The sequence below is a fragment of the Cetorhinus maximus genome, chromosome 12 (assembly GCF_964194155.1).
Source record: "Cetorhinus maximus chromosome 12, sCetMax3.hap1.1, whole genome shotgun sequence".
Taxonomy (NCBI): domain Eukaryota; kingdom Metazoa; phylum Chordata; class Chondrichthyes; order Lamniformes; family Cetorhinidae; genus Cetorhinus; species Cetorhinus maximus.
Window position 1 is genome coordinate 70,216,718 of NC_135890.1, and position 23,301 is coordinate 70,240,018.

The 23,301-nt window shown below is 41.2% G+C and overlaps 1 protein-coding gene across 1 annotated transcript in view; it reads left to right on the plus strand.

Annotated features, from left to right (window-relative positions):
- sfi1 (SFI1 centrin binding protein) overlaps nucleotides 1-23,301 on the plus strand; it is a 105,301-nt gene that overhangs the window by 61,360 nt on the left and 20,640 nt on the right. The window contains exons 18-21 of the mRNA XM_078553843.1: nucleotides 1,683-1,859; nucleotides 4,069-4,358; nucleotides 6,143-6,238; nucleotides 16,585-16,918. Coding sequence (XP_078409969.1) covers nucleotides 1,683-1,859; nucleotides 4,069-4,358; nucleotides 6,143-6,238; nucleotides 16,585-16,918 — 897 coding nt within the window. The remainder of the gene's footprint in view (nucleotides 1-1,682; nucleotides 1,860-4,068; nucleotides 4,359-6,142; nucleotides 6,239-16,584; nucleotides 16,919-23,301) is intronic.

Sequence of the window (23,301 nt, forward strand, 5' to 3'; positions counted from 1 at the left end):
TTGTTACTTTTGCTTTACTCCTTTCTGATTTGCAACACTTTTGCACATCCTCTAAGGTGTATGCAGTGGTCAACCTATGATATAGGACCATGAAGTTATTGTCCATCATAAACCCACCCCCTGCTCCTCCTCCAGCCCAGCCCATGAAATTCATTGTATGTTTCAAATGGGCTGTCAGTCATGGTCCCAGGGTTTTGGTCAGATCTGAATTTTTACCTTTTACTGACAACGCTGGGAAAATCCAGAGAGTGGTTGGAATGTGGAGCTCGCTACCTCAAGGAGTAATTGAGCTGACTCGCAAAGATGTATTGAAGTAGACGCTAGATAAAGACATGAAGGAGAAAAAAACAAAAGGAAAGGTAGATGGGGTTAGATGAAAGGTGAGAGGAGGCTCCTGTAGGATGTCAACAGTGGCATTGAACTATTGGTCCAAAAGACCTGTTTCTGTGCTGTAACTATGTAACATTCATTTACCAGTTAAGTGGTAATACAGCTGCTTGTGAACTGTGAAAAGACTGATATTGCAAGGACTTTGTAATTAGTCATTTTCTTTCACTCCTAATTGATTCGTACTGTACAAATTCACCGATAAATCTGGTAGACCCATCATTATGAAGTACATCTGCTGAAACCCAGTGAAAGTAGGACAAATTAACCTTTGTTTATATATAAAAAAGAGGAAATTGTGCTCCTCAGTTGCTGCAAGTAATTTGTATATTGATTGACATGATATGCCCTGGGAATTATATACACCTCAGCTTAATAGTTGCGGGGAAAAGAAAATCTCACTAAATCAGAAAAAACAGCTAGTTTTATAATAAACAGTCAACATGGCTTTCAAAAGGGAAAGTCCTGCTTGACTGACCTCATTGAATTTGAAGTGGAAACAGAAAGCGTAGACAAGGGTGATGCAGTAGCTGTAATATATCTATATTTCTATAAGTCCTTTGAGTAGGTACTATATAATAAATAGTCTAATGAATAATGTCATACCATGCAGAGTCAGGGCACAATTGGTAGAATGGATAGCTAGCAAGCTGAAAGACAGAAAGCAGAGAGTATTAATAAAGGGACCTATTCAGAGGAACAGCAGGTGACAAGTGAGTTTCCATATGGATCATGCTGTGGCAAATGTCGTTCACAATTTGCACTAATGGTTTAGATTTTGGAATCAAAAACCCAATTTTCTAAAGTTGTGGATGACATCAATTTGTGATAGTCAACACTGAGGAGGACTGAAACAAATTACAAGAAGATATTAATGACCTTGCAGAATGGGTATGTAACTGGCAAATGAATTTCAATGTATTATCTTTTGAGATAAGAAACTTTGGTAAGAAAAATAAGGAAGCCACTTAGTACTTAGAAAATAAAAATCTAAATGAGCGGACTTGTCTGATTGAGACATGAAAGCTCTCGAGTGAAAGATTGGAATACTCGTGCAATAGTAATTCATGCCACTTCACATTGACAGCATTCCTGTTAGCTGCTAGCAACCTCTAATACTAATAATCAAGTACTGCCTTTGCAGAACTTTTATCTTTGTTACTAAATATTGCAATGTGGTAAGCTCCTGATCATATCTTCCCCCAGAGCCTGTTTCATCTCTGAAGTGAAGAAGCTCAAGTAGTGCTCTTCTTGTAATTAAGGCCTCTATTTTCACCAGCATGTTTCCTTTCCAGGTGTTTGATGCCTGGCTTATGTATGTACAGGAGCGGCACAGGAAAAAGGTACGCATTGCAAAAGCAGTCGAAAGCTATCGCAATCATCTGCTAAGAACGGGGGTGGCTGCAGTTCTTCATTACACCTCTGACATGATGCAGTTTCGCAGCCAAATTGCAGCTGAGCATCAGATGAAGGTAAGTGTGCCTGAAACAGAACCCTCTCCCTCCAACTCCTGCTCTTCCCCCCACCTCCTGCTGTGCCTTCTCCCCCCTCCCCCCTCCCCCTTCTTCTCTCCCCTCCCCCTTCTTCTCTCCCCTCCCACTTCTTCTCTCCCCTCCCCCTTCTTCTCCCCCCCTCCCCCTTCTTTTCCCCCCTCCCTTCTTCTCCCCCTTCTCCCCCTCCCCCTCTTCTCCCCCCTTCTCCCCCCTCCCCTCTTCTTCTCCCCCTCCTTCTCCCCCTTCCCCCTTCTTCTCCCCCCTCCCCTTCTTCTCCCCCCCTCCCCTCCCCCTTCTTCTCCCCCCTCCCCCTTCATCTCCCCCTCCCCCCGTCTTCCCCCCTACCCCCGTACCCCCCCCACTCTCCCTCTCCTCTTCCCCCCCATCTCCCCCCCCACTCTCCCTCTCCTCTTCCCCCCCATCCCCCCACCACTCTCCCTCTCCTCTTCCCCCCACCCTTCTTCTCCCCACCTCTTTCCCCCACCCTCTTTTCTCACCCCCACCCCCCCTCCCCCACCCCCCCACTCTCCCTCTCCTCTTTGTCCCCATCCCCCCCAACTGTCCCCCTGGGATCCCCTTAACCAGTGAGGTTTAAGGATTGGAAATTAAGGTGGAAATGACTCAGAAAGGGAAGCTTCCATTTATATAGAGCCTTTCCATGACGTATGGAGATCCCAGGAGTGCTTTACAGCCAATGAAGTACTTTTTGAAGTGTAGTCACTGTTATAATGTCAGAAGCACAGAAAGCTCTCACAAACAACAATATAATAGTGATAAGATTATTTGCTTTCCATGGTGTTGGTTGAGGAATAGATATTGAAATGAACACCGGTCTGATAACTCCCCTATTCTTCTTTACGTAGTGACATGGGATCTTTTACGTCCACCTGAGAGGGAAGCTGAGGCCTCAGTTTAATGTCTAATCCGAAAGACAGCTCCTTCAACAGTGCAGCCCTTCCTTCGTTTTTGTGTTATATACTACGTATTTCTACATCCTGCACTAGAATATTAGCCTAGGTTTTTGCGTTCAAACCTGTAGAGTGGGAAGAATGGGCTGAATTTTGCTAGAAAAGTAATGGTAACCTAATGACGCATGGCGCTATTAATGCACAAGTTGGTCAGCAAATTCAGGGGATTAAGAGATGCACTTTTGAGTTGTACTCATGGCCAGACAAACATTTGTCTGTGGAGAAATAGAGAGGACAAGAAAGATTGAATTAAGAGAAGGAGAGAAATGCTGGAGGAGAAAAAAAAAGAGATTCACAAATTTGAAATTTTTCAAATCTCTAAGAAGTATTTGCTACATGCAGTAATGGGATTGAACTGTTCAAGTTGTTCCCTTTCTTGACCAGAAAGGTTGATTGGTATTGCACTAATAATTGATATGTTGCTGAAAAGGATACTGAAGTACAGAAATGGCTCTTAAAGTCACAAATGACATCCTATGTAATTGCGACAAACTATCCCCCTCCTCTTTCTCAATGTGTCTGGAATGCATTGCCTGGAAATGTGGTGGAGGCAGGTTCAATCGATGCATTCAAGAGGGCATTAGATGATTATTTGAATAGAACAGTGTGCAGGATTATGGGGAAAAGACAAGAAAATGGCACTAAGTCATAATGCTCATTCGTGAGCCGGTGCAGACATGATGGGCCGAAAGGCCTCCTGCTGTACCGTAACAATTCTGTGATTTGATGGACAATTAATGTACAAATCCAGCAGGTTCTTAAAAATAATGTGGGGGCTAAGGCCAAGGTGCAATTTTTGCAGAGTGGCATAAATTGACCAGCAAGATCTGGAGATTTTCAATTCACAGTTTATTTTTAACCCCTGAATTTGCTGGTCAATTAATGCATTAATGTGCTTTGTTAACATGCATTAATTTTCCACAAGATTTGGCCTATTCCCCTGAGCTAGCATGAACTTCTGGAGTCATCCAATCTAAGCAGATGACTGGTGGAAGAAGACCAGAGATGACACTGTAGGTACCAAAAGGAAATAGCCACAAATGTGAACCAAAATAGTTGGCATCTTCTTTCCAGTTAAGTTGCCCGGAACCAAGTGAATTCTGTTCTGTTGATAAAGCTCACCAAGCACAAGGTGGATACTTAGAAGATTAAGAAATCTAATAATTATAACATGTGTTGCTTAATTCTGCCTTTATTACTTTTTAAATCTGTCTCCCTAGACTGCTTACAGCCGCCATCAGGTTGTCTATCGCTGTGCTATGATCTGGAAGCAACGAGCACTCTGCAAGAGGGAGAGGTTGAAGCGCAAGTCTACAGCTGTGACATGCAAAAAAACTGTGGCTTTCAAGCTTCCAGTTGCTGAGGTTTGTGAAGAGAAAGATGTCAGTATGAAAACTGGGATCTTGAAGAGTGAATCTAGGAAAAGGGTTTCAAAGACTGCACCAAATCCAATTAGATATGATGGCTTACCACCAATGCTGTCTGGTGGAGACATGGATTTCAGCAATTTGTAAGTAAACTAATAACATTTCTATCTGTTTGATAACACCTTTGAGTCTAAAGTTGACACAGTGACATTGTCTCGTGGTACTGTAGGACATTGCTACTGACCTGAAATGGCCATTGGTTGAGTGTGTGTGGAGAAACCTAAAGGTTATAAGAGAGAATTCTCATGAACTGATAGAAAAGCTTTCCAAAAGTAATGTTAACTCTGCTTTTCCAATCTAAAAAAAATGAATTCAAGCTGTTTTAGTAAGTGAGGAGGTCAGGTAATCGTAGCATCATGTACAAGAGGTTATCAATGAGGCTGTAAAGAGTATTGTGCAAATTCCCATCTACAATACTATGTTTAGCTCCAATCACCAAATATAGGAACTGTAATGTGTGAAAGAATACAGAGATTAGCATTTGAGATGATTGTGTTATTAGACATTCTAATATGTTTCAGCTGAACCAAATTGGGATCCAGGTTCTTGCAGGGAGGGTATACAGGATAGTGGGGCAAGATTTAAACTACTACGCAGGTGAGTGGTACAACTATAAAAGCAAAGATCGAGATTAATTGAGAGGGGAGATAGGAGACAAATGAAGTATAGTTAAATGGCGTACAACTTTAAAAACATGTAACTAGTAGCTGGGCTGTCAAAGGAAGAGTCGTGCCAATTTAGGGACCAAAATGGAGATAGTTTTATGGAGGGAGGGAACATGGCTGAGGTACTAAAGAGTATTTTGCATCTGTCTTCACAAAAGAGGATTCTGCCAGTATAGTGGTAAAGGAGGTGACAATTGGATAGGATAAAAAGATGGTATTCACAATGTTGACAGTCCTCAAAGCAGAAAAGCCATCCGTTCCAGATGGAATGCATCATAAGTTGGTAAGGGAACTAAGGGTGGAAATTGTGGAGGCACTGACCATTACTTGCCAATCTTCTTTAGATGTAGGAGTGGTGCCAGAGGACTGGAGGATCGCAAATGGGATAAACTGGGCAACTGTGGGCCAGTCAGCCTCATGGTGGTGGTGAAACTTTGAGATAATAATCCAAGCCAAAATTAATTGGTATTTGGAAAAGTATGGGCTAATAAATAAAAGCCAACAGGATTTTGTCAATGGCAAATAGTGTTTTACTAACTTGGTGGAGCTCTTTCATGACATAGTGGAGAAGGTTGAGGAGGGTAGTGCAGTTGTTGAGGATCGTGCTCATGTGTCATCTGTCCAGGACACAAGTCACCATTGCCTTTGTAGTCATCTCCTCATTACCTTAGCAACATTTCTAGCAACAGATGAGTATGGACTGTAATGTTCTCTATGTGCAAATGCTGTACATTTATTCTGCTCATCCAGAGGCAGGTTTCAATTGATATTAGTGAGAGCCTAAGAATAGGCCACCCTCCCCCAGTCAGAGATAGTGAGGGAAGAACTACAGAAGAAGAAGGAGAACAATAACTCTTAGAAAGACTGTCTTATGCACTCCACCCTCACCAAAAATCAGAGATTTAAAACAGACCGGCGATTAGCAGCATATTTGTGGGACAGCATTTTCAAACATCATGTGGTAAAGTATGTATGGATACCTCACCCTGTGGTAAATTATATTATTCACATTCTTCATTAAATGGACCAGGAACAACATTAGCATAGGGTTGTAATGGGCTGAGAGTGTCCAGTGAATAACCTGTGTTACAGTATTCTGAAATGATTCAAAAAGAAGGAACTTAATTATAAATTATATAGAGGAAAGAATATGGCAACCATCTCCTTTTGAAGATTAATTCAGTCCTCCATTTTATTAATAGACCCCTTGCACATCCGGTAAGATTACAGCCAAGAAGACCAGGGTTCCTGTTAGAATCATTGCGAAAGAAGGATCTTCTGGGCAGTATCAACAGCAGGTATGAACATCTATAGGACGAGGCAGCCCAATGTGATGGTTCTGTGGTAAAGGGCATTCACTAATTCATCAAGAAGCATAAACATAAGCAGTGATTTCCTTGTGGGCTTCTCTCATGAACCAGCAGTAAAACATTTCCATATACTGCATGTATCAAGTGCATTTTCAAACAATTAATAAAAATGATGCATTATTACAGACTTCTATATAATTTTGCATTATTGATAGTGAGAATGCAATGTGACAAGACAGTATTAGGAATTTATTTTCAAATTTACATAAGTAGTTCAGCCAAATTTGTGGAGATTGATCACTTGAATTTAAAATCCATCTATTCTCAAGAGATTATACATTTTCTTTTTAGATTCTTTTTTTGAGTCCTGAATTTACCAATGCTATAGACTAAGTTTCTAATTACATTGTCATCTGGGAGAAGTTGAGGACCCAAATCCATTTCCCAATGTCAACTTAATTTAGTCTGATCTATTCGATCTATGCTGCACCAACATTTTAGGGCCAAATACGCAATCCAGTAATATTTAATGAATAATTTCAGAAAATATGCATAATTTTATATTAGTAGTGAACATCACACCACATTTCATACACAGATAGTGCTTGCATTTATAGTCTTCCACACAAATGCATTGATTATCAGGTTACCCTAATTAAACTGGGACATGTGCCAGAAGAAGAAAGTAAGACTCACATTTATATAGCGTCTTTCACATCCACAGGATTTCTCAAAGCACTTTGCAGTTAATTAATTACTTTTTGAAGTGCAGTTACTGTTGTGATGTAGAAAAAGCACAGCAACCAATTTGTGCATAGCAATCTCCCCCAAACATCAGTGTGATCAGACCACATAATCTGTTTTAGTGATGCTGATTGAGGACAGGATATGGCCAGGACATGTAACTCCTCTGCTCTTCTCCATATTAGTTCATACTAGTTCTAAGAGATCTAAAGGGAAGACCCACCATCCGTGGTTAACTTAAGAAGTTAGGGAAAGCATCAAACTTAAGGAAAAAGCATATAACTGCACAAAGTTGAGTGGCAGGTCAGATGATTGGTCAGAATATAAAGAACGGCAGAGAATGACTAAAAGGTTAATCAGGAGAAAGAAATTAGAGTATGAGAGGAAGCTAGCTAGAAATGTAAAAATGGATAGCAAGAGTATTTAAACAAGAAAAGAGTAGGTAAAGTGAGCATTGGTCCTCTAGAGAGTGAGAATGGGGAGTTAATAGTATATAATAAGGAAATGGCAGATGAAGTGAACAAATATTTTGCTTCTGTCTTCACCATAGAGGATACAAAAAACATTCCAGTAGTAGCTGTACATCAGGAGGTGGAGGTGAAAGAGGAACTTGATGAAATTAGAATCACCACGGAAGTGATACTGAGCAAGGTGATGTATCTGCGGGCTGACAAAGTCTCTGGGTCCAGATAGACTTCATCCTAGGGCCTTAAAAGAGGTGGCTAATTAGATAGTAGGTGGGCTGATAATTTTCCAAAATTCCATAGATTCTAGAAAGGTTCCATCAGAGTGGAAAGAAGTAAATATAACCTCTCTGTTCAAGGAGGGAGGGAGGCAGAAAACAGGAAACTATAGACCAGTTGTCTTGATGTTTTGTCATGGGGAGTGTGTTAGAGTCGATCATTAAATAAGTTATAGCTGGTCACTTAGAAAAGCTCAAGGTAATCGGGAAGAGTCAGCGTGGTTTTATGAAAGAGAAATCATGTTTAACCAATTTATTAGAGCACTTTGAAGGAGTAAGGGAGCCTGTAGTGGTACTGCACTTGCATTTCCAGAAAGCATTTGATAAGGTGCCACATCAAAGGTTATTGCGGAAAATAAAAGCTCATCGTGTAGGGGGTAACATATTAGTCTGAATAGAAGATTGATTGGCTGGCAGAAAACAGTATACCTAAATAGGTCTTTGTCTTATTGGCAGGATGTGACGAGTGGAGTCCCGTAAGGGTCAGTGCTGGGCCTCAAATTTTTACAATTTACATCAATGACTTAGAGGAGGGGAGCAAAGACATGGTAGCTCAATTTGCAGATGACACAAAGATAGGTAGGAAAGTTGTGAAGAAGTGACGTTTGCAGACAAGATATAGATAATGTTATGATGTGGCAGATGATGTGTGCCAGGCGCACCAATTCCACGAGGGAAACTTGGTTGTGCTATCACAATGGTTTTGCAATTTGTATTTATTACGAGATGTGTGCACTGAATTCAGAAGTAATAAGTCCACCAAGACCTTTAGAGATTTAAAAAAACTAAATTAAGATATTTATTAACAAAATGAAAGATGCCAAGCACATACATAAGACTACAATTGTGACTATAACAACCCCTAAAATTCCTAATTAACCTGACTCCCGGTTACACTCCCTTTAAGGCAACGATCCAAAATAGATTTTAGATTTAAAACAAACTCAGCAAGTTAACACAATACCCTGGGCAGCGGAATTCCAAATGGCTTTTCTTCAGCTTCAGTTTCGTTAGATAGCAGACTTGTGCAAAAATGCTGGAGGCTTCATTAAGGCTATTTCACACACTCCTGTTAGATCTCACATGGCCTTCTGACACACAGCCTTTCATTCTCATTTATCTTTGTTTCTCTCTTTCTAATATTTAAATTATATTGTTCCATATGTCTTTGAAACTGTATCTTCCTCATAATATAAAAACTTTCAAGTTGCCACTATATATTGTCAGTAACCTTTGGGAAAAATAAACACATTCCTTAGCCTTGCATATCTGACTAGTTGTAAACAGACTAAGATCCCTTTGAAATCCAAACATCCCTTCATTTATCTAAAAATGCAAATTCCCTTCACATCTTACATTCTAAGCCAATATCCATGTTTACTCATTAGCATGTCAAGCACCTAGCTTCTTTTGATGATTTAAAGCTTGCAGCCTACTTAACTACAAAATGTAATTAAATCACACACAGACCCAACTATACTTACCTCCATAAATCATCTTCACAATATTACCATTTTATGATAATTATTATACGTTCATCACAATGAAGTTGAGTGAGTTGGTAAAAATCTGGCAGAAGGTGTATAATGTGGGAAAATGCAAAGTTGTTCGCTTTGGCAGGAAGAATAAAAAAGCAGAATATTACTTAAGTGGAGAACGACTGCAGAATTCCGAGCTGCAGAGGGATCTAGGTGTTCTCATGTACGAGTCACAAAACAGTATGCAGGTTCAGCATGTAATCAAGAAGACTAATGGAATGCTATCCTTTATTACGAGATAGAAACCTATAAAATTCTAACAGGACTAGACAGGGTAGATGCAGGAAGGATGTTCCCGATGGTGGGGGAGTCCAGAACCATGGGTCACAGTCTGAGGATACGGGGTAGACCATTTAGGACTGAGATGAGGAGAAATTTCTTCACCCAGAGAGTGATGAGCCTGTGGAATTCACCACCACGGAAAGTAGTTGAGGCCAAAACATTGTATGTTTTCAAGAAGGAGTTGGATATAGCTCTTGGGGCGAAAGGTATCAAAGGATATGGGGAGAAAGCGGGAGCAGGCTATTGAGTTGGATGATCAGCCATGATCATAATGAATGGCGGAGCAGGCTCGAAGGGCCGAGTGGCCTCCTCCTGCTCCGATTTTCTATGTTAACTGAACATAAAAGTAAGGGTGTTATGCTTCAGTTATACAGGGCATTGGTGAGACCACATCCTGAATATTGTGTGCAATTTTGGTCTTATTTAAGGAAGAATGTAAGTGTGTTGGAGGTGGTTTAGAGGAGGTTCACTAGATTGATACCTGAAATGAGCAGGTTGCCTCATGAGGATAGATTGGACTTGTTTCCACTGGAGTTTAGAAGAGTGAGGGGTGACTTGACTGAAGTATACAAGATCCTGAATGGTCTTGACAAGGTGGACGCGGAATGCATGTTTTCTCTTGCGGGTGAGTCCAGAACTAGGGGCCACTGTTTTAAAATTAGGGGTTGCTCCTATTGGACAGAGATGGAGAATTTTTTTCTGAGGGTTGTGCGACTTTGGAACTCTCCGCCTCAGAAGGCGGCAGAGGTGAGGCTCACTGAATATTTTTAAGGCAAAGGTAGTTAGATTCTTTTTAGGCAAGGGAATCAAAGGTTATTGGGGGAAGATGGGAATGTGGAACTTGAACCACAAACAGATCAGCCATAATCTTTTTGAATGGCGGAGCAGGCTCGATCGGCCGATTGGCCTACTTCTGTTCCTATTTCATATGTTCGTAAGTTTTCCACCTTCTGCCATCTCTCCATCTATCCCTCCCTCCTGTCCTCCTTCTGTACCTTCCTTATCCTTATCCCCAACCTTTTCCTCTCCTCTCCTTTCTGTTCTCCCTTTTTCATCTCCTGTTCCCATTTTCCTTCCCTCCTTATGTCCTGCAATTCTCCCTCTAAGAGAATTTGATCTGACACTAAATATGATCACAGCTGAACAGTTTATTGTGTTTGACTGAGTCTTGACACAACCAATGTCTAAGCACTAGTCATACAGATGAATAAACTATATTGTTTCACTATCTGGGTAGAGATGCAACCATTGTTAGTTCTATCACTTTTGTCTCTACAACTCATAGTTCAAGATCTTTACAGGCCTCTGGTCATGCATATTATCCTTCATGATTCAATTTGGCGTGCTGAGAGTTTTTGTGAACAAAACTCCCAGAAATGAGAGGTTGTTCCTGACCAAAAAAAAACACAGCTGGCCAACCTTGTTTACCATCTAGGGGCCTATTGTCTCACTTTCTAATGCTACTGCTTCCTATTTCAGTGCCCTTATTAAGCAAAAGATCCTCTCCTTGTTGATCAACTCTTTCTTTCTCAATGTGATCCATATTCTGAAGTATCCTGGGAATTAACAACTCAACCATTTCATTGTTTCTAGCTACAGCACAAATCTGCATACTATTTATAAGACAAAGGAAAGCAAAAACTTTAATCATGTGGGATTAAACCAAATCCTCACCCTAAGCATATATGTCTATTAGAATAAGATATTTTACACATTGTCTCCAACTTTCCCTCTCTACTCTCTACTCTCCAATTTCTCCCACCCCTTATCCTCCTCAGTTCCTCTCTCCCTTCTTCCCTCTTTCTCCTCTCCCCTCCCTACTCTTCTTTCCCACTGAGGGTAAAGTTTGGACTGACGAGTATTGTGATTTAGCAATAATTAATAACGACACGGGGACGTTATTTAATGATGTAGAGTCATTAACTAAAAGATTTTCAATTAATGTTCATCAAACAAAACAGACAGTAGAATTCAAATAAAAGCATAAAAAGCTGGAAATATTCAGCAGGTCAGGCAGCACCTGTTAAGAGAAAAGCAAACCTGTTTCTCTCTCCACCGATGCTGCCTGAGCTGCTGAGTATTTCTAGCATATTCTGTTCTTATTTCAGATTTTCAGCATCTGCAGTATTTTGTTTATGTGACAGAATTCAAGTCTTGTCTTTGCCAGTGTCATCCAGTTTTGGGCTTTGCTGAGTGTGGGTACTTCCTCTGAGTACAGTTTTATTGTGAAGCTTGAGAAGACCTTAAAAGAAAGACTTTACTGTGTTCAATGCTGTTGAAACTCTCAGAATGCAATGAAAACTTTAAAAACACTTCTTTAGACCGAGCACTGATGATTTCATGGTGTAAGTTCTTTTGAACTTGAATTCCAATTTTGTTCATTTGAGACTTTAACCATTTAGGTAACAGGAGACAGTTTAGTGAAGTAACTCAGGAAACTTTAATAAGTTATGTTAATACTTATCACAGCATGGCAGCGACTTTACAGGCATACTACAATTCTTGCTTCCTGGTTCAGCTTTGGGCGCAGGTCAACACTCTGTCTTCTCTCTCTCTGGAGTCTCCTGCTTTCAGAGCGCATTGGTCAGTGAAAGCTGTTGCTTATTAACTCTCTTTCCAAGCCACAACCCACAGTGTGATCAGTAATGTTATTGTATTCTGATTGGCCGTGAGGCGAGGCTATTTTCTAATTGTTTGAGGGGTGTGTGATCAGTCTGTATTTGGCCCCAAGGGTGATGGACATCAATTGATGTCACTTCTCACTATTCTCTGACTGGTTTCTTAAAATACCAATTACCTGTAGGACCATCCTTCTCAATAAAGTTTATTTCTGTTATTTTAATAGCTTCTTGTTAAGACAAAAGGATGTTTTGTGGTATCTTCCTTTGACCATTTGTTTAGGATAGGGGAGTCATGCTGTCGTGTCCTCATGAATGATACCCTGAGCTCATTGGCTCAGACTGTTTAATTGGTACAGGTTCCTCATTAAATCAGAACCTTTATCAATAACTGGATTCACAGGCCATCTGCTAGGTGATGTTTTTCTCTGTTGTTGGTAATTGGAGTGAGTTACTTTACTTTTAAAACAAAAGGATGCTTTGGAAATGTTGCTTATAATCTTAAAACTATGTAGGCCTAATATAAAAGATTGCAAAATACTAATACAAATGATTACAAAATAGGTCAATATTTGAAAGTTATACAGAGTGTGTAATCAGTGTTTAAAATGTAAGGTAGTAAAGTCTCCTTATACATTCAATTAATACATAGTCTTTAGTGAAAAAGACTAAAAAGATTGTACAAAGCTAGTCACACTATTACAAAAGTTAGCTCTTAATACAAGGAATACATTGAGCCAAATGTCATTACTTTCTTCTAAAACACTACAAATTAAACTAAATTAATGTTAAGCACAGCTGTTGTTATTCTTTCCCTCCTCTCTATACAATAAATCTAACTTTCTTTTTCTGATAGCACCAGGTTCTGATAAGATTTTACAGTGTGAGGGGATGTAGGCTTGCCCATTCAACCTTGAAGGTGGCAAGTCAATGTGGCTCTGTGATATGGAGATAAGTACAATAGGGGCCTCTTCATCAATTGTTCTGTAATTAACTCACTAGTATGTTACCTCATTGTGTCTAAAATCCCATGGTGTCTTTCTCTGTCAAATGAAGCTCAATAGAGTCACGTGATATTAAATGCTGGTGTCTTTTATTAGTTACAATCTAAAAGGATAGTATACCATAAGGTTAACTGATCAGTAAACTTTGATTATGTGATCTAAACTAAAACTAATCATTAAATATTGATTTCTCTACAATGGACTTTGTTTTGAGACTGAGTTACTGCATAATTGTGTTCTCTGATATTTGTCAGTCTTATTCCTCATATAAGCCTTTTAGAGTGAGATTGTTTTGACATCCACAAGCATTCACCATTAGCAGTTTTCTAGCTTGTATGCCTTACTGCAGACAATAGCATTTCCCTCATCCTCCCACAATGCCAATCCACATGGAATAAGTCAAACTAATCACCCTGCGTAATCAGCAAGTGCGACTACATCAGCGAGTCACGGGAATTCAACCTGAACTGGTGCCATAATCAGATTTTCGGGCTTCTGTTTGGCTTGCAGGTGATAAAGTATATAATTCCAGTATATAATACTTATTATGAATCACTAAATGATGATGGAAGCCCTTAATAACAGCTTCATGATGTGGTAATGCTCCATGCTTGAACGTAGACAGTAAGTGGGAGTAGAATATTGAACTGCAGAGGGCATCACCAACAAGTCAGATCTTGTTCTCACCTGATATCTACCTGCACTTTCCACCAGGGTCAGTAGGCAAATGATCAGATTTGGGATCCCAGATGATTTTATTTCCCTTCACCAGCTCAGGGATCCTGAGGGCAATTGTAACAGCTTAAATGATGACTCAACTAATTCGAGGCAGTCCAGGGATCAAACTGGGACCTACCAGTTTGTGTGAATTAGTACAGATTTTAGGGCCAATCTGCTTTTATCACATGGGTTTCAGGGATATTTATTTTCTGATGAAGCTGCTGCTGACTATTCTCAAACAGATGTAAGAAAATTCTGGGGCATTATTTGAAGAGGAGGTGGGGGAATTCTCCCAGTGTCCTGCCCAATATTTATCTCTCTATCAACATCACCAACACTGATGATCAGCTCATTTATCTCATTTTTGTTTGTGGAATCTTGCTCTGTGCAAACCAGTACCATTTTCCGCTATGTTACAACAGTTATAGCACATTAAAGGCGGCGAATTATTTTCAGACATCTCGATGTTGTGAAAGATGGTCTAAAAAATTGCTTTGCTTTAATTTGCAAATATTTTTGACTTCCATGTGTTCAAATTCAGTGTATTATTCATTATGATCTTTCACTTTATCTGGGTTTTCTTTCCTGCTCTCCAGTATGAAGAGTCTGCAATTGCTGGTCGCCTTCCTGTAGCTCACACAAATTGCATTGTTTCTGCGGGAGCTTAGACTTAAAATATTAGCTTAGAGTATTGGATGCCTATTTGTATTTGAAGGTCATTACAGCCCAGCCTGATCCTGATCCTGATCCTGATCATCAATGCAGGCTTTCCAGCAGGCTCTACTGGTCAGCAATCAGGAATGAGGATCCTGGCTGAGTTCAGTTTTTCTCCTACCTAACCCAACTCGTTTTAATATCACCAGCTTCAACAACTCTTTGTCCTTTTGTCTATGACATCTTTTGGTTATCTCCACCTATCACTGGCCCTCTATCCAGCTCTACCTGTCCCACCCCCCCCTTAAACCAGCTTATATTTCACATCTTTTCTATTTTTCCTTAGTTCTGTTGAAGAGTCATACGGACTCGAAACGTTAACTGTGTTCCTCTCCGCAGATGCTGTCAGGCCTGCTGAGTTTCTCGAGGTATTTTTGTTTTTGTTTTGGATTTCCAGCATCTGCAGTATTTTGATTTTATCTTAGTGTTTAATTGACTGCCACTTCTCTTCAAGGAATGCCTACCTTGAAGAAGTATTGCTCTTCTCTCCGACAGGATTTCCGTCTCTCTCTTTTGCCTTGTTCACTTTCATTGCTTTCCATTTCTCTCCTGGTGTTTGACAAGGTGTTTACTAAAACTCGCTTGAATATCACCAGTTTCAACGCCTCTTTGTCCTTTTGTCTATGACATCTTTTGGTTATCTCCACTTATCACTGGCCTTCTATCCAGCTCTACCTGTCCCACCCTCCCTTAAACCAGCTTATATTTCATCTCTTTTCTATTTTTCCTTAGTTCTGTTGAAGAGTCATATGGACCCGAAACGTTAACTGTGTTCCTCTCCGCAGATGCTGTCAGACCTGCTGAGTTTTTGTAAAGGATTTTGGTCCTCTTGTAGACTCTTACCACCTCCTTACCTGCGAGCAGCCAACTCGGTTCGTGCAGGGAATCAAACCTAATGGGCTGACTGCAACAGAGTGTCTTTGCCTAGGTGCTAGTCCAGAAGGTCCTGCTTTGTTATGTATTGTATGAGAGCTGTGCACAATGAGATAGAAACAGCACCATTATATGGCAGAAAATGTCCCTTTCTTTTAAGATCTACCATTTTGTAAACTGGACAAGGGGTGACATTGAGCAGTCTGCTTGATCAAGAAGTGAACCATCTGCCAGCATCTATGGCATGCAACTTCTCCCTGCATTTCCCAAATGCTATGCTGTGTGGAGCAGGAATTCACAGGTTTGATCCTTGGTCTGAGTTAGTGCTATGCAAGAGTGCTCTGGGGCACCCCTTGTGTTGTTGGGGGTGGTGGGGTGAAATTGGTCGGTCAGAATTCCCACTCTTGGTGCCTGCCTAGCGACTCCTGGAGAATGCCAATGTGTAGTTGTGAGAACAAGGTGGAGTTGCCCAATGGTGAGTAGCCCACCGACAATTCATTGTTTATTAGGTCAAAGAGAGACTAATGCGGGGGGAAGTAAACACAAAATAAAGTTAAAGGGCTTTTCAAGCTGAAGCACGCTAAGTATCTCCTGCGAGTGACCTGGCAGTGCTATGGTGGAACAGGTACAATTTACTTACCCTCTGGGGGTAAGGGAGGTGCAGGGCAAACAAGATTTCAGAGGAGAAGGGAAGGAAATAAGTTTTAAAAAAAAATGTGGAAATCAAATTTGATATCTTCTCACTGTTAACAGAAAGAGGCAGCACCCTGCCCAAAGATTGAGAGTTCCTCCTTACTGACACTGCTCGTTTAATAGTGTAGAAACCATGAGTTTAATCTCCTTCAATAGTTTTTTTTAAATACATAAGCTGTGGGCTTCTCTTTTCTGAAGTTGCTGACTTGTGGAGTACAATTCCAGCAGGCTTGGACTCTTGGTGAGTTAGGATTCCAGCGGGTGTGGACTAATCATATGATTCGGTTCCAGCATTGACAACAGCTTCCAGTTGCTGTTTGCCAATACGATTTCCAGATTAATGTTGAAATACTGAATTATTAGCACACAATTATTAATTTATAATCAAGTCTTTTTTTGGTTTCAGCGGCAATGCATCGAGACTGGACTCTGCAACAGCAACTACAACTGATCTGCCAGTAATGGAGAGCCCAGCACAAACCAGAACCCTTGGCGTAAGGGGTCCCATCAGCCTAAGTGACCATTCTGAGAATGATGCCACTGAAGGTGCTTCTTGTCAATCGTTATGTTTTGCTAAAGAGACAAGAAATCTACAAACTGTGCAGCCACAGGCTTCCTTTCCCATTGCCCACTTCGTTTCTTCAAAGACAGCCATGGATAGCCAGCAGGAGCAGCCAGTGCCAAAGGAACTCCTGCTGCCCCCATCTGCATTCCTGTTACGTGGGAAAGAGAAGGTGAATGTAAGACTGTGTTATTCATCTGTGTATTTTTTTTTACCAATCTTCTCGCCTTTCTGAAGATGCTGATTCTTGTGGTTTGTTCCAGTTAACACCAGACACCCTCCTGATACCTCACCTTGGTGTCTCTCATATGTGTAAACTTGAGCATTAAGAACTAGTTATCCACTCCTGCACTCTCCAGCTTCCTGCTGACTTCAATGGGCAGAAACTCGCAGGCTGACTGCTGAAGTGGTCTGAGTGTCAGAGGAGGAGCTATTAGCTTTCTCTTACAGGGAGAATAACGAATGTTATGTCTGACCATGATGTGACTCAATACAGTTGTCCTTTGCAGTACAGAGCACTGAATGTGTGTGTAACTGTTAATAGATAAAAATGCACCTTGGATGCATTACCTCAGTAAAATAGGAGGTTTTTTAAATCAGGGAATTGAGAATGAGCAATGGTCTGATGTCATCTTCTGCATGTAGTGCTGCAGGTTGACATCTCTGCTTGATTCCAAGACTGTGGTTATGCTGTCTGATATTGAATCTTGGATGAGTTAAAGCCTCTTCCTGTTGAACATCAATGGGACCAAAGCCAGCACATTAGCCTCTACCCTCTCCCCACAGAATTGTTTCCCCCCCAGATGCTGATTCTGCCTCCCTTGACGGCTGTTCACTGAGGCAGAACCTGTGATATGCTGAGCTTTGCACCTCACCATCACTAAGGATGCTCATTTCCACCTCCAGAACCTCAACCACTTGGCTCATTCCACTGCTGCGGGAACATTCAACCATACCATCATTACCTCAATGCTCAAATACAGTCATGCTCTCTTGGCAATCACCCATGTTCATAAACTGCAATTTGCTCAGAACTTTCCAGCTCATTCCTTATCCTAAAGCACATTGCCTGCTATCTTCAACTCTTGTTGTGTCTTAAGTGTATGCAAAGTGTTACAATCCCTGAAGACAATGATAACTTTAAAAAAGATTTCAAATTTTAAGAATTTTAGCAACGTAGGAACATAGAAGCAGGAGTAGGCCATTCAAACCTCAAGCCTGCTTCACATTCAGTAAGATCATGGCTGATCTGGTTGTGGTCTCAGCTCCACTTTCCTGCCTGCCCCCATAAGCCTTGACTCCCTTGTCTATCAAAAATCTATCTAACTCTGCCTTGAATAAGTTTTACTGTGATGACAAACTAAAAACAACACTAAACACTATTCAGTAGGCAACTTATGCTCTAAATTACAGACAAATTCCCCATATAGCTATTAACACAACTGAAAATCTCCAGCTACGGTTAGACCATAAGACGTAGGAGCAGAAGTAGGCCATTCGGCCCATCAAGTCTGCTCTGCCATTCAATGAGATCATGGCTGATCTGATAATCCTCAACTCCACTCTCCTGCCTTTTCCCCATAGCCCTTGATTCCTTTACTGATTAAAAACCTGTCTATCTCAGCCTTAAATATACTTAACGACCCAGCCTCTACAGCCCTCTGCGGTAAAGAATTCCACAGATTCACCACCCTCAGAGAAGAAATTCCTCCTCATCTCTGTCTTAACTGGGCGACCCCTTACCCTGAGATTATGCCCTCTCGCCCTAGACTCTCCCAGAAGAGGAAACAGCCTCTCAGCATCGACCCTGTCAAACCCCTAAGAACCTTATGTTTCAATAAGGCTGCCTCTCATTCTTCTCAACTCCATTGAGTACAGACCCAATCTACTCAACCTGTCCTCATAAGAAAATCCCTCCATACCTGGGGTCAACCTAGTGAACCTTCTCTGAATTGCCTCCAATGCCAGTATATCTTTCCTTAAATAAGGGCACCAAAACTGTTCACAGTATTCTCGGTGTGGTCTAACTAGTGCCTTGTGTAGTTTTAGCAAGACTTTCCCATTTTTATACTCCATTCCCTTTGAAATAAAGGCCAACCTTCTGTTTGCCTTCCCTATTACCTGCTGAACTTGTATGCTAGCTTTTTGGGATTCATGCACAAGGACTCCCAAATCCCTCTGTACCACAGCTTTCTGCAGTTTTTCTCCATTTAAATAATATTCAGCTCCTCTATTCTTCCTGACAAAGTGCATAACCTCACCTTTTCCCACATTATATTCCATCTGCCAAGTTTTTGCCCACTCACTTAACCTGTCTATATCCCTCTGTAGACTCTTTCTGTCATCCTCACCACTTGCCTTCCCACCTATTTTTGTCTCATCCACAAACTTGGCGATAGTACATTCACTTCCCTCATCCATTTCATTAATATATATATTGTAAATAATTGTGGCCCCAGCATTGATCCCTGTGGCACTCCACCGGTTACAGGTTGCCATCCTGAAAATGCCCCCTTATCCCAACTCTGTCTTCTATTAGTTAGCCAATCCTCTGTCCATGCTAATATACTACCCATAACACCATGGTTTCTTATTAAGTAGCCTTATGTGCGGTACCTTATCGAACGTTTTTGTGAATGCAAACATATTACATCTACTGGTTCCCCTTTATCTATCCTGCTTGTTACCTCCTCAAAGAATTCTAATAAATTTGTCAGGCATGATTTCCCCTTCATGAAGCCATGCTGACTCTGCTCGATTATATTATTGGATTTATAAATGCTGTGCTATTACATCCTCTATAATAGACTCTTAACATTTTCCCAGTGACGGATGTTAAGCTAACTGGCCTATAGTTACTCTTTTTTTGCCTCCCTCCTTTTTTGAATAAGAGTGTTACATTGGCAGTTTCCCAATCCTCTGGGACTTTTCCAGAATCTAAGGATTCTTGGAAGATTACTACCAGTGCATCTACTATATCTGTAGCTACTTCCTTTAATATCTTAGAATGCAAACCATCAGGTCCAGGGGACTTATCGGCCTTTAGCCCCATCAGTTTCCCTAATACTTTTTCTCTAATGACAGCTGTTGTATTTATTTCCTCCTTGCCTTTTGCCCCTTGATTATTTAGGGCAGGATTTTTCAGTCGGCGTGCGGGGGTGGGCCTGACACGCCAAAGCGTTAAATGACGTGCGATGACGTCGGGTGTGCGTCCCGATGTCATCGCGCAGTCCCGCAATATTTCCTTCGTGAATATGTAAATGGCCTATTAAGGCAATTAAGAAAGTAATTGATGTCATTAGTAACTCTGCCCGTCCAACCTTAAGATGGCGGGCAGGTGAAAAGGCCAAGTGGCCTTTGCATTTTTTAGAAAAGCTCATCCATAAATTAATTTTTTTTCCTAAAGATAAAAGCATGTTCCATCTCATGTGACACAGTCACAGGAGGGGACATATTTAAATACATTTTTAAACCTTTTATTTAACTTATTTGAACATCAATTCAATCTCCCTGAGGCAGCTCCGGGAGATTGAAACGCTTTTTTGCGCTGGCCCCGACTCTTCCTCCTTCCTCCACCTGCACAGGTAGTGCTGAGTGTTATGGCTCGCGTATTACGCTAGGCGGGCCTTAATTGGCCCGCCTGTGTAAAATGGTGGTGTGGAGCCGATCGTGGGTGGCGATCAGCTCCACGACCACCCGCTCCCGCCGAGCCCACCCGTTGCCTGAAAAATTCAGGCCTTAGTGTTTTTAGAATGATATTAGTGTCTTTTACTGTGAAGACTGATGCAAAGTATTTATTCAACTCCTCTGCCATTTCCTGGTTCCCCATTATTATTTCCCCAGCCTCATTCTCGAAGTGGCCTATGTTCACTTTGGCCTCCTCTTCCTTTTTATATATTTAAAGAATCTCTTACTGTCCGTTTTTATATTACTTGCTAGTTTATCCTCAAAGTTTATTTTCTCCCTCTTGTTTTTTGTGGTCATCTTTTGTTGGTTTTTAAAACTTTCCCAATCCTCTGGCTTACCAATAAACTTTGCCACATTGCATGTTTTATCTTTCAATTTGATACTATCCTTAACTTCCTTGGTTAACTATGGATAGTTTACCCCCTTCCTAGTATCCTCCTTCCTCACTGGGATATATCTTTGTTGTGAGTCATGAACTATTTTCTTAAACATCTGCCATTGTTCAACAACCGTCTTTTCTGCTAAACCTCTTTCCCAGTCCACTCCAGCCAACTCTGCCCTCATTCCTTTGTAATTACCCTTATTAAGTTTAACACAGTTGTTTCCGACCCAAGTTTCTCACTCTCAAACTGAATGCTAAATTCTACCATGTTATGGTCACTGTTTCCTCGGGGATCTTTTACTCTGAGATCATTTATTAAACCTGCCTCATTATACATTACCAGATCCAAAATAGCCTGATCCTTGGTTGGATCCGCAACATATTATTCTAGCAAACTAAACTGTCCCGAATACATTCTATGAATTCTTGCTCATATCTTCCTCTGCCAATTTGATTTTCCCAATCTACATGAAGATTGAAGTCACCCATGATTAATGTACTGCCTTTTTTACATGCCTCCATTATCTCCTGATTTATTCTCTGTCCTACAGTATAGCTACTGTTAGGGGGCCTATAAACTACTCCCACCAGTGTCGTCTTCCCCATGTTATTTCTTACTTCCACCCATATGGATTCTACATCTTCCGACTCACAATCAGCACAGCTGCCATTGTTGCCATTGTCTACAGTTATGAATATCTAGCACCTCCTTCCCAGTAAGTCAGTCTGGGACCACCTTTGCCCCCATAGCAACCAAGCCACTCAGAGCAATCAAATGACCCCTTCACTACTCAATTTTACCTTATATTAAAGAGACAGTCCCAAAACATAACAATCTTATTAACTTCAAAAGTAACCGGACAACCAAATGGTTCAAAAAATAACTCATTGTTTCAGAAATAACATGGAATAAGTTCAATCCACAGAAGTTACTACATAAATGCAGGTTCTTTCCTTAGACAGGGGGTTGCTAAGTCAGACAGAGCTGGGAGATCCGAAGCAGCTGTTTCCAGCTGCGGGAACAGTGGAGGTCTGCACTTGGCCTCAGCGAGCCTGGTTATAGGGAAGGCTGACTTAGCCAGGGTACCTTCCCATACCCCCTGTTCAGTTCCCCTGCAGGAAACATTAATGTAGCATGGGGCATCAGAATTGATTGACTGAATTGGATTTGGCTGTAATGCCTCTGTCACCAAATCTCGCATGAGGCAATGAAGATTAATAGGCATCCATGGAACTGTACCTCAGCAAGCAGTTGGTGTGTTAAGGGTAGGATGGGAGAAAATTGAGAGGAAAAGCACAAATCAGTGCTCCGATATATACATAGGTAGTTCTTGGTTTTGCTGGTGAATCATCTCTGCAGGAGCACCCCAGGGCTACATAACTATAAAGCTTAAATAAAAACAAAAATTGCTGGAAAACTCAGCAGGTTTAACAGCATCTGTGGAGAGAAAGAGTTAATGTTTTGAGTCCAGATGACTCTTCTTAAGAACTAAAAAGAAGTAGAAATGTGGTAAAATATATACTGTATAAGGGGGATGGAACAGGTGAAGCTGGATAGAAGGCCAGTGATAGGTGGAGGCAAAGGAGAGATTGCAAAATATGTCATAAACTAAAGGTCGAAGGGGTGTTGATGGTGGTACTTAACATTGAGTTCAACAACTTCAGATCATGAACTTTTTTTTTTTGGCTAAAGGAGGTGCTAATGGTGACATTAAGAGTAGAAAGCAGGATGAGCAAGTGGCAGATGGCCCTAGTGGGGGTGTGGTGGGGTGAGGGAACGGTGTGGGAGAAAAGATCAAAATAGGTTAAAAGGTGGGGATAAAACAATGAATGGAAATAAATTTTTAAAATAATAGAAATAAGTGGGGAAAAAAATGTATATATAAAACTTAAAAAATAAATATTTGAAAAAAGGGGGATCAAAAAGAGAGCTCATGATCTGAAGTTTTTGAACTCAATGTTAAGTACGGAAGGCCAAGGACGGACATGTGGGCATGAGAGCAGGGTGGTGTGTTGAAATGGCACACGACAGGAAGGTCTGGGTCATGTTTGCAGACAAACTGAAGGTGTTTAGCAAAACGGTCACGCAGTCTGCGTTTGGTGTTTCCAATGTAGAGGAAACCGCATTGGGAGCAGCAAATGCAGTAGACTAAATTGAGGGAAGTGCAAGTGAAGTGCTGCTTTACTTGAAAGGAGTGTTTGTTTGGGCCCTTGGATGGTGAGGAGGGGGGAAGTAAAGGGGCAGGTGTTGCACCTTCTGCAATTGCATGGGAAGGTGCCGTGGGAGGTGGTTGAGGTGTAGGAGGTGATGGAAGAGCGGACCAGTATGTGCCGGCGGGAATGGTCCCTATGGAATGCCGACGCGGGGTGAAGGGAAGATGTGTTTGGTAGTGGCATCATGTTGGAGTTGGCGGAAATGGCAGAGGATGATTCTTTGAATACAGAGGCTGGTGGGGTGAAAAGCGAGGATAAGGGGAACCCTATCATGGTTC